This window comes from Alosa pseudoharengus, unplaced genomic scaffold (genome assembly GCF_046254945.1).
Source record: "Alosa pseudoharengus isolate Yale_2024_CS ecotype anadromous, Long Island Sound unplaced genomic scaffold, YU_APseudo_1.1 YU_APseudo_1.1_scf_2, whole genome shotgun sequence".
NCBI classification, from domain to species: Eukaryota; Metazoa; Chordata; class Actinopteri; order Clupeiformes; family Clupeidae; genus Alosa; species Alosa pseudoharengus.
The window spans coordinates 22,182,242-22,199,628 of NW_027468663.1; the positions used below are offsets into that span (position 1 = coordinate 22,182,242).

The 17,387-nt window shown below is 40.1% G+C and overlaps 2 protein-coding genes across 3 annotated transcripts; one reads left to right on the top strand and one right to left on the bottom strand.

Moving 5' to 3' along the window:
- Window positions 1-675: 675 nt before the first annotated feature.
- Window positions 676-8,506, top strand: fam114a1 (family with sequence similarity 114 member A1). Of its 2 annotated transcripts, none has more exons than XM_076294205.1 (13): window positions 676-758; window positions 1,482-1,805; window positions 3,279-3,363; window positions 3,446-3,645; window positions 3,833-3,967; window positions 4,262-4,414; window positions 4,636-4,804; window positions 5,090-5,172; window positions 5,313-5,519; window positions 5,659-5,798; window positions 6,066-6,138; window positions 6,219-6,272; window positions 6,508-8,506. In XM_076294205.1, exons 2-13 carry the CDS (start codon window positions 1,488-1,490, stop codon window positions 6,625-6,627), a joined length of 1,737 nt encoding a protein of 578 aa, XP_076150320.1. In that variant the 5' UTR covers window positions 676-758; window positions 1,482-1,487; the 3' UTR covers window positions 6,628-8,506. The 2 variants fall into 2 exon arrangements, with proteins under 2 accessions (XP_076150320.1, XP_076150321.1); XM_076294206.1 differs by having other exon boundaries at window positions 4,636-4,762.
- On the bottom strand, window positions 7,561-15,102 carry LOC143134097 (uncharacterized). Its single transcript, XM_076294207.1, has 12 exons — window positions 15,061-15,102; window positions 14,865-14,882; window positions 13,763-13,963; window positions 13,168-13,419; window positions 12,146-12,259; window positions 11,034-11,102; window positions 10,843-10,890; window positions 10,091-10,162; window positions 9,963-9,995; window positions 9,524-9,577; window positions 9,237-9,296; window positions 7,561-8,769 (listed from the first exon to the last, which is right to left on the bottom strand). The coding sequence occupies exons 4-12, from the start codon at window positions 13,286-13,288 to the stop codon at window positions 8,687-8,689; spliced, it is 654 nt and encodes a 217-aa protein (XP_076150322.1). The 5' UTR covers window positions 13,289-13,419; window positions 13,763-13,963; window positions 14,865-14,882; window positions 15,061-15,102; the 3' UTR covers window positions 7,561-8,686.
- Between the last annotated feature and the right edge of the window lie 2,285 nt (window positions 15,103-17,387).

A 17,387-nucleotide genomic window follows, 5' to 3' on the forward strand; every position in this document is an offset into this window, starting at 1 on the left:
TATGCATGAGGGGGGGCATGGGAGCCCATCAGGACTGCCTATAGGGCCCAGGATCTTGTGCTACGCCCCTGAGGGTGTGTATCTTTTCACAGATAAAAAATATGTGAAAAATATTTGGCACTACTATTTTTTTTAGATGACACATGGTTGCAGTGCCGCTTTAGCCTCATGCTTCATGGAAGAGTGAATGCTGTTAATGTGGGCACTGAAATGAAAACAGACAAGTAACACAGCTGACACACACACGCCATGCATCTGTGGTGAATTGGCCTTTAAACTCAATAGCCTAATGCTAGTTTAGCGTAGAGACATACTCTTTTAAGATATTTATCATCAATGTCTATCTAGCTGATGTAGGCCTAAGCTATGTAGCCTAAGTAGCAGTGTTAGTCTTTCATAGGACTAGGCCTGGGCCTATTCATTTATGGTCTATTAGTAGAACAAGGACATTCCAAATGCAAAGTTGCACCTTGCAATGTGGGGTTTTGCCTCTGGAGTGGGTTAGATGTTTGATGCTGGTAAAAAACAATGCATTCCCACTCAGGGCTGAGACGATGTTCTACTTTGAGATTGATCTGTCTTCAAGTGGACGTTATCGCCTGGACTGGCTAATACTACAAACTTTGGTCCTAATGACACCATAGCCTATTCCCCCTGACGTCACTCACAACAACACATGGCACCAGATGCCGACGTGGCGGACGGACTGACTGACTGGGCGGAAAACTCGGGAGAATCAGAGACTGACCAAGGAATTGGTAAGGCATCTCAGACATTACAGTAAACGACAGCAAACGTCTTTGCTATGTTTTAATTGTGAATAGTGCGTATGCTATCGACATGCACTGGATTTTGCTGAATTGCTTTTTGTCTGCGCAGCTCCATTTTAGAAGGCTAAAATGGATAGTTCGCTTATTTGTTGATTTTGTTAGGCTATGTCTGCTTGGAGGCCTATAGCCTATGAGTTATTCGGCCTATGTCTAGAAGCAAAAACAACACCATAACCTGATTTACGAATAGCCACATTAATGTCCAGAGGTAGCCTAGGCTAAACCGAGTAGTTTCGTTCAAACTAACTTAGTTGTCACGTCCGATAATAATGCTGTTGGGTTTGTTTGTTTTGACTCCCAGACTGCCGTAGCCTAATTTACGAAATGAACTGTCAGCTCATTTGGATAGGTTATCTTCCCCTTAGCTTGTGTTGATAAAAAGCTTCCGATCATGATTCTTCACTTTTTATTTATTTATTTATTTAGTTAGTTAGTTAGTTTTGTCGCTAGATGGAGACATCTGACAGTTAGGCCTAGTCTTATGGCCGCGACTTTTGAGGATGCTCATTTGTAGACTTTTGCGCAAATCAGGCATGAGGCACAGTTATGAATCTGTTTTCAAATGTAGGTTTAAATTTAGATAGGCTAGAATTTGCTCCAACTTCACAAGATGTGCCTATTCATGTTCATTTCCTTCTTTTCCCATCTAAGAGCACCATGTCACAGACCAATGCTGGGGAGGATGCCTCCTCTATCTCTGACTTTGTATTATCCGAAGACATGGGCCCACCCAAAGACAAGACTTCTTCAGAGCAGGATATTCCTTCTTGCGCAGATGACACAGCTCCTCCCATACATCCAAAACCTTCACTGGCTGGAGATGAACCACAAGAGACTGATTACCATGATGAGGGCAACTCCGCTAGTATGCCACTATATCCTCAGGATGACCAGCCAGGCACTGAGGCTGAGGGTCAGGTAGCTGAATGCGGAGAGTCTGTGAACTTGGAACCTGATGGATCAGAGGAACCTGAGGTAGGATACGGTTTGTGTGGGATGATGTGTGATGTATGCCAGCTAATTGACTTGCCTCAGGGGTTAATAGAGACTTGTTTGAGGTAGAAACTGCCATGTATGTATAAAAAAAAAATTGTACACACTATTGAAATGTATTATTAATTATATATTTTGAATATGCAGTTTTTTTTTTGAAAGTAAGAAATCTACTGAATGATAACAGCTAGTATCTGAAAACCATTTAAGAGCATAGCAGTTGAGCAAGATAGGCTAATCAAAGCAACAAGCCTACTTAAACTCGCTATTTAAGATGAGCAACCTCATAGACATGCTGTAAGTTTTTGCTTGAACTGAAGGAAATCTGTAGCTGTCTTGAGTTCGGGCTGAGTGATGCAGATGTTTCTCCCATGAATTCTATCTTCTCAGCCATGTTCAGTTAGGCCACACTGCATTGGTAATGTTAAAGGCACCTTCACACTGGTCACATATTCTGTGGTTACTAACTCCCAAATATCCTGTTGATTTTATCCCAGCTTCCCCTCAATTTAAGAACTTTAGTTTAGTTTAGTTCTTCTGTCATTTGTGTGCTGTGCAAAGTTGACTTGTGAAATCACAAGTGACTCCACATATTAAAGTTAGATGTCGGGAAACATGTTTTAGTAGATTAGTTAAATCTACTGAGTGCTACTGGCTCAGCGTCGCTACTCCCTATTGGGAGCTGTTTTAGGAAATGCTGAAGACTTTCCTTGGTTACCGGATCATAATGCATTGTATCAAACCAGCTGACAAATACAAGCCCTCTGGATATGGATTGTGAAAACCCAAATGTTCACCGGAAAGATGCAGCATGTGTCAACTGATTTTTTTTTTTTGATCTCAGTATCCTTTTGGCTCAGCTGTGAAAGCTTCTGGCTCATATCTTGTAGACTGTCACCAAAGAGACTGGCACATGCTGTTACCTCTAAGCCAGCTGGCTACTGGACAATGGTGATCTACTGGACAATGGTGATCTTTGTCTATGTCAAGGGGACCTTGCCAGTGTTTTGAGATTCAAGGGGCAGTCTTTTAAGACCAGTCAAAACATTAGTGCAATAGGTTGTTTAGTAAACAAAAGCTTAATATAATATAATGATACTTAAATGTCATAGAATCCCATTTTAATCCAGTTTTCCTTCACTCTTTATTAACTGCATGAATAGGCAAGTACCTTGTTATTACACAGTGTTTACAAAGTTAACTCCTACTTGTGTTTTCACGTGCTAGATATATTTAATTTGAATTATGACTTAAATCCCACTTTGAATTAGCACTATATAGGTCCTGTATGTGTCTGTCTGTAGAGTGGTGGGCTAACCTTCTTCTGTTTCACAAGTTTGCATTCTGAACATCATGAGAGAATGTAGGTACTGAATCTGTGCAACATTTTGTAATTGATAGAATTTATGACCATCTTTCTCTTGTATGGGATTTGATGTGTGTTTGTTCGTACAGCCATCCGTTGACACTGCAGGCAAAAGTTGGGGAGGCTGGGGTGTGTGGGGGAAGTCCCTTCTGACTAGTGCCACCTCCACTGTTGGTGAGTAATCGTGGCAGCTCAATTTTGGGGAGTCCATTCATCTCTTTGGTCCGTACAAAATGTATGCTTGACTTACTTTCAGGCCAGAGCCTGAGTTCAGTGCGAGAGAAAGCGGGTGTGGCCCTGCGCCTGCCACAGGCTTCTTTGTGTGAAGAGGCCGAGGAGGCCGCAGGGTCCTGTGCAGAAGGCAGCAGACCAGAGGAGCTCACTCCACCCTCCACCTTGGCCTCTCCGCCGGCCAAAGGCGTGTTCTCCACCATCACCAGCGCTGTGCAGAACACTGTGAGTGGCCGTCCGTCCGCGGTCGCCTTCGCTGCCCCATTCATTATTTCATCACTTAGTAACCGTCTTCTGTCATTTGTGTGCTGTGCAAAGCTGACTGACAGAAATCACAAATTACTCCACATATTAAAGTTGGATGTCGTCAAGCATGTTTTCAGTTTTCATCCTGTATCGATCACTCCATCAGGGCAAGTCTGTGATTTCTGGTGGCCTGGATGCTTTGGAATTCATTGGGAAGAAAACCATGACCGTCTTAGCAGAGAGCGACCCGGGCTTTAAGAAGACCAAGACCCTGATGCAGAAGACTGTGTCATTGTCTCAGGTAAAGAAGGGAGAGAGTGTGAGAGAGAGAAAAAGAAAGATAAACATCTTATGTATAAATTCTTTTTTTGTGTTTTGCTTTGTAGTTTTTCGTAGATTTTTTGTTTTGTTTTCTGTATCGGAAAAATGTTTTTTTCTGTTTGTGGTTAGAGGTTGGCAAGAACTGTAATTAAACAGGTAATTTAACAAGTAAGCAATTAAACATTTTCATTTAGATAATACCACTTTGTGTGTGTGTGTGTGTGTGTGTGTGTGTGTGTCTGTCTGTGTGTGTGTGTGTGTTTTGGGTATGTAGATGCTGAAGGAGGCAAAGGAGCGAGAACGGGAAAGATTAGGCAATCAGTTGGTGTCTGAACCAACAGCCCACTATAGCATCCTGTTTGATGACTATCAGGGACTGTCTCACTTGGAAGCTCTAGAGATCCTGTCCAATGAGAGTGAGGCCAAGGTTTGCCACACACACCAACCCACATGCATTCTACCGGAGCACACACTCTCCAGATCAAAAAACCATACTTAAGTGTTCAGTAGTCCAAACTGACCAGATAGTGGTCCAGACTGAAACACCTACCAAACCTATTTGGAACACTATTTGGAACACTTCATGTGGGACTAGTGGCATAGTTGTAACTGCATGTAACTCTCTCTCTCTCTCTCTCTCTCTCTCAGGTGCAGGCTGTACTGTCCAACCTGGGAGAGGATGAGTTAGATAAACTGAAGACAGAACTGGTTGCTATAAAGGAGATCTTCATCAAAAGAGATGAAGAGGAAGAGGCCCCAGCACTAGAGGAAAACGGTGATCTACTTTCTTCCCAAATAGGCTCCACCACCCACTTCTGTGAGTCCCTCAGACAGTCAGGTCTGGGGCCCTGTCATACGTAGCTAGATTGGGATAATCCTATTGCAATCAAAGGAACAGTATGTCTCTGATTGGAACAACCAATGGTGCAATTCTGTGGGATTTAATTTAAGCTGTGGTGGACATTTCATACCCATTTACTGCATGTATACTTGAGAGGAGAGACAGTGAGAGTGAAATGAAATGATCTCATTCTCTCTCTCTCTCTCTCTCCATCTCTCTCTGTATTGTGTTTGTGTGTGTGTGTTTATTTGTTTTTATCAGCTAATGGGGAAGAATTCGTCAGTGTTCTCACAGAGCTTCTCTTTGAGCTCCATGTAGCTGCCACACCAGATAAACTCAACAAGGTGCAGTTTTACTAAACATGGCTCCCCCTCTATCCTGCGCACTGTTACAGCGTGTAGTATACCAAAATATTCTCACGTTAAACATTCTGCAGTACTGTAGGCATTCTGCTGACACTCTTAACACTTCATACTTCACACAGGCACGGGTCAGGGCACATGACTGGGTGAAGGAGGTGGAGCAGCCTGTTGCCATGGAGGCTGTTGAGGAAGCTGTTGTAGAAGAGAAGAGTGAGGAGTCCGCCCCCTCCACAGACTCAGGAGAGAATGTGGAAGAAGGAAGCGTTTCTAGCGAAGGAAAGAATGAGGAGAGGAGAGAGACCAAAGAGGATGCTTCTGACTGCGTGGAGGTAAAAAAGCCTACTTTGTGTGCTGAATAAGGTAGCATATGAACCATCATCCTTGGAGAATTTTACTACAAAATAAGTTTTGTAAACTGTGTGCGTGCGTGTGTGTGTGTGTGTGTGTGTGCACTCATGCATTGTGCAGCACGTGTACCTCTCCTCAGTGGGTAGCTTGGCTGAAGTGACAGCACGCAGCATAGAGCAACTTCATAAAGTGGCAGAATTAATCCTCCATGGACAAGACTTGGAGAAAGCAGCGAGTGAGCAAGCCTCCATACTTGTCAGGTAAAGTGTGTGTGTGTGTTTTAGGATGTGTGTTAAATAGATTGGCAGCTGTGTATATTTTCACAGATTGGGAAGCAAACAAAAACGTCTTTTTTTAATAAAAGTGTCTGCTACAGTCAACATTGCAATATCGTAACAACGAGTCTCAGTAGCTTAGTATTGCTCCCCTCTGTGATCCTACAACGGTACAACGGTTCACTTTAAAAAAACAAACAGCTGTGACCATGCCTTTCACAGTGTCTTATTCTGGCTTTGCTGATGTTTCAGGTTGACATTGGCTATGTGTAAGGAGGTGGACTGCCTTGCCAGAAAGTTCTGTGATACTTTACTAAGTATGGGGGTAAGTAAGACCATCACAAACACAAAACAGCAAAATCAAATCTATGCTATGGCTCTTCACTAATTCTTTGTATACTGCAGTGTCACAGAAAAGCAGAAGAGTTGAACCCCCTTGTGGATAGTGTGACTCTGGAGGTAAGTGGATGGCACCATACATCCTTGTGCACCACCAATCTGAAACAAATGTGTATATACAACAGACTTTGACTTTGGAATGTGTGGGATGCAGTGCCATTATTATTAAGACATTATACTTGTCAATGCAATCTCCCATATTGGCATTCACTTATAACATTTTTGGATAATTCATAAGTCTTCATACAATAATAGCCCAAAAGCACATCATGTTGTTCCTGTCCATACTCTACAGGGTTCAAACAGCACCACCTACATCCACAATGCCTTCCAGCTGCTGCTGCCAATCCTGCAGGTATCACACATCCAAATCAGCAGGACCAAACAGCATCCAGATACAGTCAGCACAGACTAGCATGCACACACCGTGATTGTAGTAATGGATAGATTCTGTGGCTATAATATTTCTCAGTTGATTCATTGTGTGTGTGTGTGTGTGTGTGTGTGTGTGTGTGTTTGATGTTGCTTGTGTGTGAATGTGTTTGTATGTACTAGAAGAGCTTTCTGCAATAACTAAAGAAAATGTAGATTAATGTCGGACTTTGTTCTATTGCATTGCCAAGATTTCAGAGTTTTTTGTAATTACTAAACAGTTGCTGGACGGGACTACAGTGCCCTCACCATGTACTGTAATGGCATGGTAATGTTGACTTAAAAAGGTATAAAAATCATCTTTTGGTGAGAAAAAATAATATCTCGTAAAGAAATACAAACTTTTATCAAAAACATGTGCCACAGTTACTGGCACCCCTAGAACATTATAAACAAAATATTTTTCTTTTTCATTTGTGCAGAGGTCAAATGCCCTAGTCATTCTTCAACATGTGAAAGACAAGAGAATACACAATTCAAATTAAGGGAGTGTGTTGACCTCTGTTAATTAGGAAATGGCTATAAAAATAGGTACTTGTGTTCTATGGTCAGACTAAATGAAAAGTAAGTGTTTTGGTATTAAAACAAAGAACACTGTTGTACAATACTGTGTCATCCTTAAATACAGGGGTGTCAATAATCATGGCATGTGTTTTGGTAAAAATATCTATTTACTTCAGGGTTGGATTTTTCCTCATAATAAATGACCAAAAGATGCTTATTATACCAATTTTTACACAACTTTGGCCAGGATGCCAATAAATGTGGAGGGGCAGCTTTGGCCAAATCCAGTATAGCTCAAGAAGCATATGCCAAAGGTTTTAGGTTATACCTAAACATTTTTGAGCCTTAATTCTTGATATTGACATATCCTTAATTCCATACACCCACTAAAACTGAAGAAATGTACAGTGACTCCATTCCATAAAACATTTATTTTACATAAATTATATTTCTCATTTTTTTAAATAATACTATACAATATTAATGTGATTTGCACTTGTTTACTTATTTTGTTTAACAAAACATGAGAACTCCCTCCATACAATATGGTGCCATTTGAAAGCTACTACTCTGTCTATGACATTTCCTTGAATCTTAAAATATTTTCATTGGTCTAACTTGCATTTCAGAACCGCTACTTGTAATATAGACAAAAATGTTACAATTGGTGCCTAAGCTGTTTAACCATCATGAAATTTAGAAATTGAATTGGTTCCCTTCTATGTATATGTTAGGTGGAAAATGTACATATCGCCAATGTTTTTCTTTCACCGAAAGAGTAAAGATTTAGATATAGATAAAAGTTTTGTTGTTTTACGACACAGCTGTGTCTCCAATAGGAACTGTGTCTGTTCACAAGAATACAAATCAATCAGATCATGTCGTTACTTTTTCTTGATTGGCTTAAGAATTTGAATTGATGGCAAAACTCATTATCAGTATTCTATATTTTGATTCAGTATTGAATATTTTGTCTGGAAGATTTCATCTTTATATTATGAAGGGAAATTTAGGAAGTGAATATTATATTAAAGATGGCTTAGGCAGTAATCATTAAAGAAGCTTATCTAAGCTTATGTATTTCACTCCAATGTAAACTAATACCTATGTAAAAAAAAAATGAACTGTATATTTGATTATTCGGATTGAAGCATCTGCACAACATATATATTGCCCTCAGACATGACTCCACATGGAGGACAGTGACCTGATAATGGGGCAGGCTACAGCAGATGTGTGTCTGTATGAGCGCATAATGCCCTACAGTTGCTTCTTGCTTATCTACTCCTCCTGTGGACCTTGTATGAGCTTGTAGAAACCCATGTTTTAATATGTGAATAAAAACAATCCCACCTACAGTATGTTTCTATTTTAAAGTGGTAATGTATGTGTACATCACACTAGTACCATATTCTCCATCATTTTTAAGAAATTTGCCATAAAAACGGTCCCACCATACAATGCGTCCACCAGAATGTTTTCCTGATAATGAAATCAAGAGCCATATTATTGAAGATGAAGGATGTCCGCAAACACGTTCAGTTATACCAGTCCTCCTCATCCTCTCGTGTGACAGACATCAAACTGAGGGGTGGTGGGTGTCCACGGTGGTGCAGCTGAGCTAATACAGGAAGAAGGGGGAGAAAGAAAGACACTTGATCAGCTGATGCTCTGTCCTGCTCTGTAGTCATAACAGAGGGCAGATGTTTAAATATAAATAAATACAAATCATTTCTTTAAAACGGATGATGATGGGATGAATAATATGCCATGGCAGTAAAGAGTACTAGAAATGCACCCTAACAAAATAAGTACAAAGTCTTCAGTCAATCCTCCTCATTGCTGTGGCCATTTATGATCCGAGAAGCAACGTACTCAGACAAAAGATTTCAAAATCTCAAGAGTCAATTCAGGTTACAATGACCCCAAGCACCTCAGCCAAAACCGTTGGCTTGCCTTTTCAGCAGCTGATGACTCTTAATCATTCAAGGCTAAAGGCTAAATGAATGGCTAAATCATTTAATCAAATGCATCCTTGTAACTAATCCACCACAATAACTTCTAACGATGTTCTATGGATTCACTTACACAGTGGTCCCCACTGACTGTGACTGAAGTCTTGGTTCAGCAGCAGTGAGCCCCCACATTCTAGAAGGTAGTCAGACAAAACTATGACAGGTACTTCACTATAGTCTATTCATAGTCATTTCACTACACTACTACTATTTCAGCTATTTGAGAATATAATTTACTTTTGTGTGTATGTGTAAGGCAAGCAATAAGACACATTACATTACAACAATTTAGTTGTGAATTCAGAAATTAGATATTTTTGGGAACACACATCACAAACACATTATTTTGAAGTCACTTACCTTGTACCTCGCCACTGACTTCATGATTTTCAACTTCACGAATAGGTGAGAGTCCTGTTCAAAGTATCCTAAGTTAGAAATTAAGCTACAACTCTCTTTCTCTCTCTCTCTCTCTCTCTCTCTCTCTCTCTCTCTCTCTCTCTCTCTCTCTCTCTCTCTCTCTCACACACACACACATACACACACACACACACTTTTTAAGAATAGGCTATTCTACTATCTTCTATATTGTGGTAACCTATATTAATGTCTTATCAGTAAGCAACTTTACCAAACCTTGAATGAGTGTGAGGAAATAAAGACCAAATCTGCTTGCACACACACACACACACACACACACACACACACACACACACACACACACGTGCGCACGCATGCACACACGCACGCACACACACACGCCAAACACATTTGTTAACAATAGGAAAAAGTAACAAACCTTTCCTACACCTGTAGACTTTAAGAAGTGTCTCTGTTGTGAAAAATGACAAGCTATATTAGTCTTATTTGTTCAATATTTGTTGTATGGTGATTTAGAGATGAGGTAAACTGTATGCACATCAGGACCATTAGGAAGGAGGGAAGGCCAGATGTTATCTTCTGCTCCCCCCTGGGGTGAGGCTTCAGAGAACACATCTCCTTATGAAAATATAAACAGACAAAATAATGTTAATAATGTAAATAATGTTAATAATGATCAAAATCATAAAAATTCATTAGTAATTTCCAAATTGACTGAAGTATTGTGCTAACATGGTTTTGGATAGATGCACTCAGAGCCATTTAAAGGTACCTTTATATGGCTCTACTCTCTCTCTCTCTCTCTCTCTCTCTCTCTCTCTCTCTCTCTCAACATGGAACACTGACTGTCTATCCATATAGTGTAAAATACAAGTCAACAAGTTAGTTCCAGAGCACATTGTTGGAAAGTCTTTTCTCAGGATGACCCTCCCCCCATGCATGCAATTCTCCAGTTGTACACTAGAGGGAATCCGCACTAAATATTGTTGCTGGCTGTTGAACAACAGCATGTGTTTACTATTCCTTCCAGGGCTGAACATTAACTTTTAAAAGTGGTTACAAGTGGTTGTCAGCTTGGCAACCAGGCATGAGGTTTTGGTTGCCAAAGCAAACCAAATCACAATTTGGTAGCCAAGGGCAACCGATCAACCATTACTGTCGAGCACTGATTCCTTCTAAGGCCCTGCTATATGAGAAAGTGCCATTATAGATCATGCTTGTATGTGATAAGGCAAAGAATATGCTTTGTGACTGCTTCAAATGTACATGTGTAAGCGAACTGTAAAAAAGGCTGGAACCTGCGGAGCCTCTGGGTGGTAATGCCAGATCTGGTATGTCAGCACATGCTGAGGGACAGAGCATAAGGGAAGTATAAGCAACAGTGTAAACATGAATATAAGATGCTCTGCAAGACCAACACATGATTACATTCATGATGGCACTTTCACCTTTTACATATTATCTTCACTGTTCTAACTAGAATTCTTACATGTACTTCTTCTGATGGTAAGTCGACGACAAGGTTGGTCTACACTGTCAGGAAGACGCTCAACTCTCCCTGTAACAAAATAAAAAAGAGCGTTATTTCACTAAAGAGCACCAACATGACTTACACAAAATATTTATGTTGTTCCTGGTGCCCATTTAGCATAGAATTAAGATAACAAAAACATAATTTCTACAAAAAGGATATGGTGAAATTGTGTAGAAATACCCAACACATTTTTAAAATTAACCACTTCTGTATAATAAATAATAATAATAATAATACATTTTATTTAAAGCGCCTTTCAAGTCACCCAAGGACACTGTACAATAAGACAAAAGGATATAGACATAAGAGTAGCATAAAAACATCAGACAGAGACAGTATACAAGAGAACATAGACAAAAGCAACATATACAGGGACAGTACAAGTAGACAGTACACTTAGTAAAACACACTATACATTCAGCAGGAGACAGACATTGCCAACAAAAGTAGAGTAAAATAAAATAAAACAGTAATAGAGGAGCAAGTGGGATGGACGAAGTGGCTGGATATCAGCGTCATCTAGCTTTATTGACTACACGCAAGACAATGCAAATAAAATAATCCACAAAATGGCATAAAAAGGAAAGGTCAAGCAAGAGTAGTGTGAAGTGTCCTATCAATTGAGTGATTGAGTGACTAAACATGCCCCAAAGCATATCTTATATATGCTTTGTACATACATCTTACAGGAATAGAATCCAAGCACTAAAATTGGTTGAATGTCAAAATTAGATAATTGCTGGAACCAGAGCCATTATCATAGCCATCTCTCTCTTTATCTCTCTCTCTATCCCTAATGCAAAAGAATATGTCTTCATGAAATTATTCATCACTAGATTAAGTTAATAAAATGGAAACCATTAGGATCATACTTCTTGTCACAAGTCCCCACCTTATTAAGAACTAACATCTTCAATATAACTTACATCTGTGATTGATAAATTGATAAGACCATTTAAGTATACAGTATATCTACATTGTTTACACTTTGCAGACACTGCACGAGTATCAGCGTGTTTTATAGGCCTAGGCCCAAAATAATCTCCAGCCAAAACAAGGGTACTTACTCTTCAGAAGCAGTGTCCTGCAGAGAGTCTGATAAACAACAGTCACCACCGTTATAGATATCACAACAAGGACAAGAGCAAGCCACACACGCTGGCTCACACATTGTCCATTTCCTGGGTAAAAGAGGAAAGGAAACAATCAGTTTCAGTTTTGTGTGTGACTGCATGTGGACGTTTTATTATGACTGGTTAAATCAGCATTTTAAGGAACCCTGTAAGGCAGTGGTTCTCAAAGTGGGGTCTGTGACCCATAGCCAAAGGGGACCGTGAAACAATTAGCTTTGAATGCTAAAGTTGTGCTTTATCATTAAAAATGCATATTTATGATGATGATGACGATGTGATGTGATGTGATGAGATGAGTTAGATGATCTATGATGACACTTTCCACCAATAAAACAAACAAATAGTGTGGGAGAGAGCAAGAGACATTTACTCTGCCAAATGAATGAATAAATGTCTATTGCTCCCACCCATAGCCTAACTTTGATATGATTATGACAAATCACGTCAATCTGTGAATGAATGAATGAATCACTTGAATCACTTTACTCAGGTCACGATGAACCATTCTTACTGCTGCTTAGATTTGCTTATTTGCCAGCAAGCTAGCTGATGGCAGTGTGGAGAAATGTCAGTCCATATTGTCAACACAAAATCCAAAGTTGAAAAAAGACCAAGTTATCGCGGGATAGCGAAGCTGGCCACAACTTTAGAGAATACAAATGCCATCTAAGTGTACAAGTGGTAGTAAGCATATGTTTAATTGTTACGATTATGAGGGGGTCCCTGGAATATGTTCTCCCACAGAAGGGGTCCTTGGCACCATAAGTTTGAGAACCCCTGCTGTAAGGAATCCTTTACCTTGGTAAGGTTTATTTAAGAGCAAGTTTGTTGACCATGTATATATGAAGACAGAAACAGAACATGGCATTTCCTAATAAAGTGATTTCATTAACCAGTATTTAAACATTAACCAGAGCCTGCATTCTCAGCAGGTTTGTCTGCATATACTCACTAACCTTTCATTTGATGAGGGAAGTAAAAGGTTTCTGTCTGATTTCTTCGTTGAACATGTAGGAGACAGTGATGTGGAGTAGGAGTGCTATTCTGTAGGAGGTTCTGGGTTTCATTGGGGCTCATACAGCAGTGGAAGAGCCCCTGATGGGTTTCTGAGCTTATAAGAGAACTGGCATTTTTCAAATGATAATGGTTGGTCACATTACGTGCTGAGGGACTGTCAATCTGGACCAAGAGAGACACTTCCAGTTGGTCTATAACAAATGGGAATGAAGAAAGAGAGACAAAGTCAGCTATAAAACACACACACACACACACACACACACAAACCAATATTGTCTGATAGTTGCTTCACAAATTACATTCATGTAGTATTTCTCAATTATTTTAGGCTCATTTATTCATTTGGCAGACACTTTTATCCATAGCGACTTACATCATGTACCTTTCAGGCTACTGCATGCTAGCCAAGGTCCATAACCAGTACACTACCACCGCCCATAACACAGATATTGTATAAAGCAGTGCCATTTACATGAGTGCCAATCAAAAGCTTACTGTATATGCACACCAAAAGGCTATAGGCGTAACACCCACCTACAACAGAGCCATTTCCAAAGAGATTTGTTAGGTCGGTCTGTGTTTCACACAGCCAGTATGAGATGTTCTGCTCTGTGGTGTTTGTCTCTCCACTGCAGGGTTGGTCCTTCACCCACGTGCCCACTGACCTCTCACACCCACCATCAGAGCGGTCTGCGCAAGGCTTGAAGCTCTCACAGCAGAAGGATATCTTTAACCCTAAACAGGAGATAGACAGATTGGGTGTTGACTGTTCACTGAGAAGTAAAACTCTTGTGTATCTTGACGATCTAACTGAATTCCAATACAAAATGTGATGGCATGAATTGGTGTGCGCTCAAAAGAAAGAGATATTCTGTTGCTGTATTAATCTGGTCTATTCATAATAGTGCCTTTTAAGCAGGTGCATAAATTTCAGATTACGAGATATTCATTTTCAATATCTGGGAGTTCACTTCACATGCAGAAAAATATAATCAGAGAATAGCTCACTCCTGACAGAATTATAGTATAAGTGAATGTCACAAAGACAAAAATTAGGAGATCATTTGATGATGTCGCCGTCTCACAACCCATCTCTTCATGATGCACCTATCTTTAGCAAAAGCAAAAGAATCATTACAGACATTTGCTTAATCCTACTCTTTTTCAGATGGTTTCCCCACAAATAAAGTGTAGAACTCTGTCTTTGTCAAATAGGATTAGATAGAAGAGTCAAGTGCTCAGCCTAGCCTGGCTAGCTGTCTAAATGGTCTAATGTCAGACTCAGACCATATACTGTAGGGACCTGTTTTAGTATCTTTGTGGGTGGAAATGAGGTAACAGTTGCAGTACTGCCTGTGACGACCCAATGAGGTGAGCTTTATCACAAAACATATGCCCAACTTTTCTTTATTTTCCAGATGTTTAGATTACTGAAAGCATTAATACAGTTTATATAATGTATGACAAGAAGACTACTTTGGATGGCTACATTTTCAGGATTAAAAGACAAAACGTGATTAAATATCTAGTAATAGGTGTAGCTATTCCACAACAAAGTCACATGCCTTCAGGACACCCAGTCTAAATGTTCCATGTGAGGAGCTGCATGTCCCACATACCCCTCTGAGATACCCACCTCGGGGAGAGAAGAACTCTGGCAGGCACAGGATGAATGCCACGAGAATGACCACGAGGAGTTTGGTAAGTGCCGCACATGTCATGACAAACACGAGGGAAGAGAGACAGACTAATATGCTCTGAGACTGACAGGTGCTCACATCCTACATATATAGAATTAAAAAAAACACTCTACCCTAAAAAATGTAAAATACCTGTAGTCCACTGAAAACATGCATCTGTTCTTTTGTGTCCCGCATTTCAGTTACTTCATGAAACGCCACCTCAATGCTCTGTTTCCTGTCTTGACAAACTTCCTGTTTTATGCAACTGATAAAGAGTGAAAGAGTGTGGTGTATGATGCATGAGCAATAGAGAATGTCTCTGTGAGAGAGCATCCCCCCCCCCCTCTTCCTCTCCCTCTCTGTATATAGGGGTGTAAAGGTACACATATTCGTACTGAACCATTTAGGTTCAATACAGATGCATACCAAATACCTGATGCAGGGCATACCAAATAGTCTTTACAGTAGGCTTTTTTGCTTGCAAACCATGTTTCAAATTTGAGTTCCCACACAAACATTTTATGTTGCGGATGTCAGTTTAGTCAATTCATGTCAAAATACTATTCCCATTGCGCATTAAAAATATTGTCAGTGGTACACCGGTAAACCGAGTAAACCGGGGTACACATCATACCATGATTTTTGTATATGCTTCACCCCTAGTATATAATATATATATATACAGAGAGAGAGAGATAGAGAGAAAGAGAGGGTTCTTTAATGATCTTTGCGCTCACAGATGTTAAATGGTTCCATATGACAGCCTAGCCAACAGATATCCTATCATATGATATAGGTAATGATATAATCATATCATATGATATAGGTAATAATATAATATCATATGATATAGAACATAGGACCCAGGGAACAGGGATGACCCCATATAATATCATATGATATAGGAAAAGTAAATCAGTGACCATTGGACAGACCATAGTGCCTGGAAGTTTGCATCCATCAAAATGTTATTTTTTTCTGTTTTTTTCCCTCAGAGGTGCAATTGTTATCGAAGTGCAAGCCCAAAGTGCCTGAAGTTGCCTTACATGTCATAAAGCGAGATATCTTGCAGATTGCAGAGTAGTCCTGCTATTGACTATACTGTTGAGTTATATAGGATATACCAGAATAGGATTACCAAACAGGGCTTAATCCATTGTGTTTCATCTACTTACTAAACAAATGACAATCTGGCTTCAGAATTGTCTTGTCTTTTGTAATGCATAGGCTTACATGCATCATCTTCAATATAGAACAAGGCCCCAGATTCATGGAATTAATCTTTGTTGTGAAACAATAAACAAATAAGTAGGCTACATTGTCAGCCTCTTGTGGGGGTGGAGGGTGATGGGGATAGGGTGTTGCATAAGGAGGACAAAACGAAACCCTGAGCGGCCAACACATTTAGCCTGAGAAGCCCAGTGAAGGTCACTCAGACACAGTTGGCCATCAGGGAAGGTAAAGATAGCGTACGAATGGTCGATGTCCACCAGGGGAAGACTTAAGCCTAATTTACTGTAAACTCCTGTAATCAAATCATTAATGCATTATGGTAACAGGGTTCGCAACCTTAAGACAGGCCTATAATGAATGATTTATGCAAACTCTGGATTTTACGATAATTTGTAAATTTGAATATGTCATTTTTTATTGAATAAAAATAATAATGTCCCCATGGGTTATTCTGCCACCTGATTTGAAGTTACCGTATTAACTCTCCAGGTGTTAGAGTAGCCTAGGCCATCATGTTGCCTATGACTAACGCAACAGGTTTGAAAAACAATAACACTAGGCTATTCATGGTCTATAAACTCATTCATCAAACACCGTCTCTCGTCAGTTTCAGTCACCTCGGATGCCCAACCCGCGCCTTTTCTCGCTCTACAAAGCGTCACGCGAATGTAAGTAGCATAGTAAAAGCGAGTCGTGAGTGGCAACCAAATGATTGAAAACTTTTCATGTCGCCATCCCCATCTTCAAACTTGTTTGAAAGCAGGGTTTTTATTGCTTTTACCTTGCTAATGCCATAGAATGCGCTCACTGAATCACAGAAGCAGTGAGGCCAATTAGGGCATCTGAAACTTCATCTCCTAGCTGTCTGCAGATCTTTTGAACATCGACAGTGCGCTTGCTTTCCCCCTTCCCCTGTGTGGTTTACTCCAATGGCTTTGCAGAATGTCAGGCAAAGTATGAAGACATCTGTGTCAGGACTGTTGACTACAACATTGGCGCTGTACTTGGAGGCATCGGCACAGTGAAGTAGCATTCGGGTGTCTGCTTCCTCTTGAATTGTATAAAAGGCTGGCACTGGGAATACCTCAAGTTCTGTGCACTGCCGTTAATTCTGATTGAGTGACACTCAGACCCATGCCCAACAATCAGTGTGATGTCCTTAATGTGGTCCTTCCCAGATTTGCTCCATGATTCATAAATAAATTGTTGTAATTGTTCCTTGTTGGCACCACAAGACAAGAACT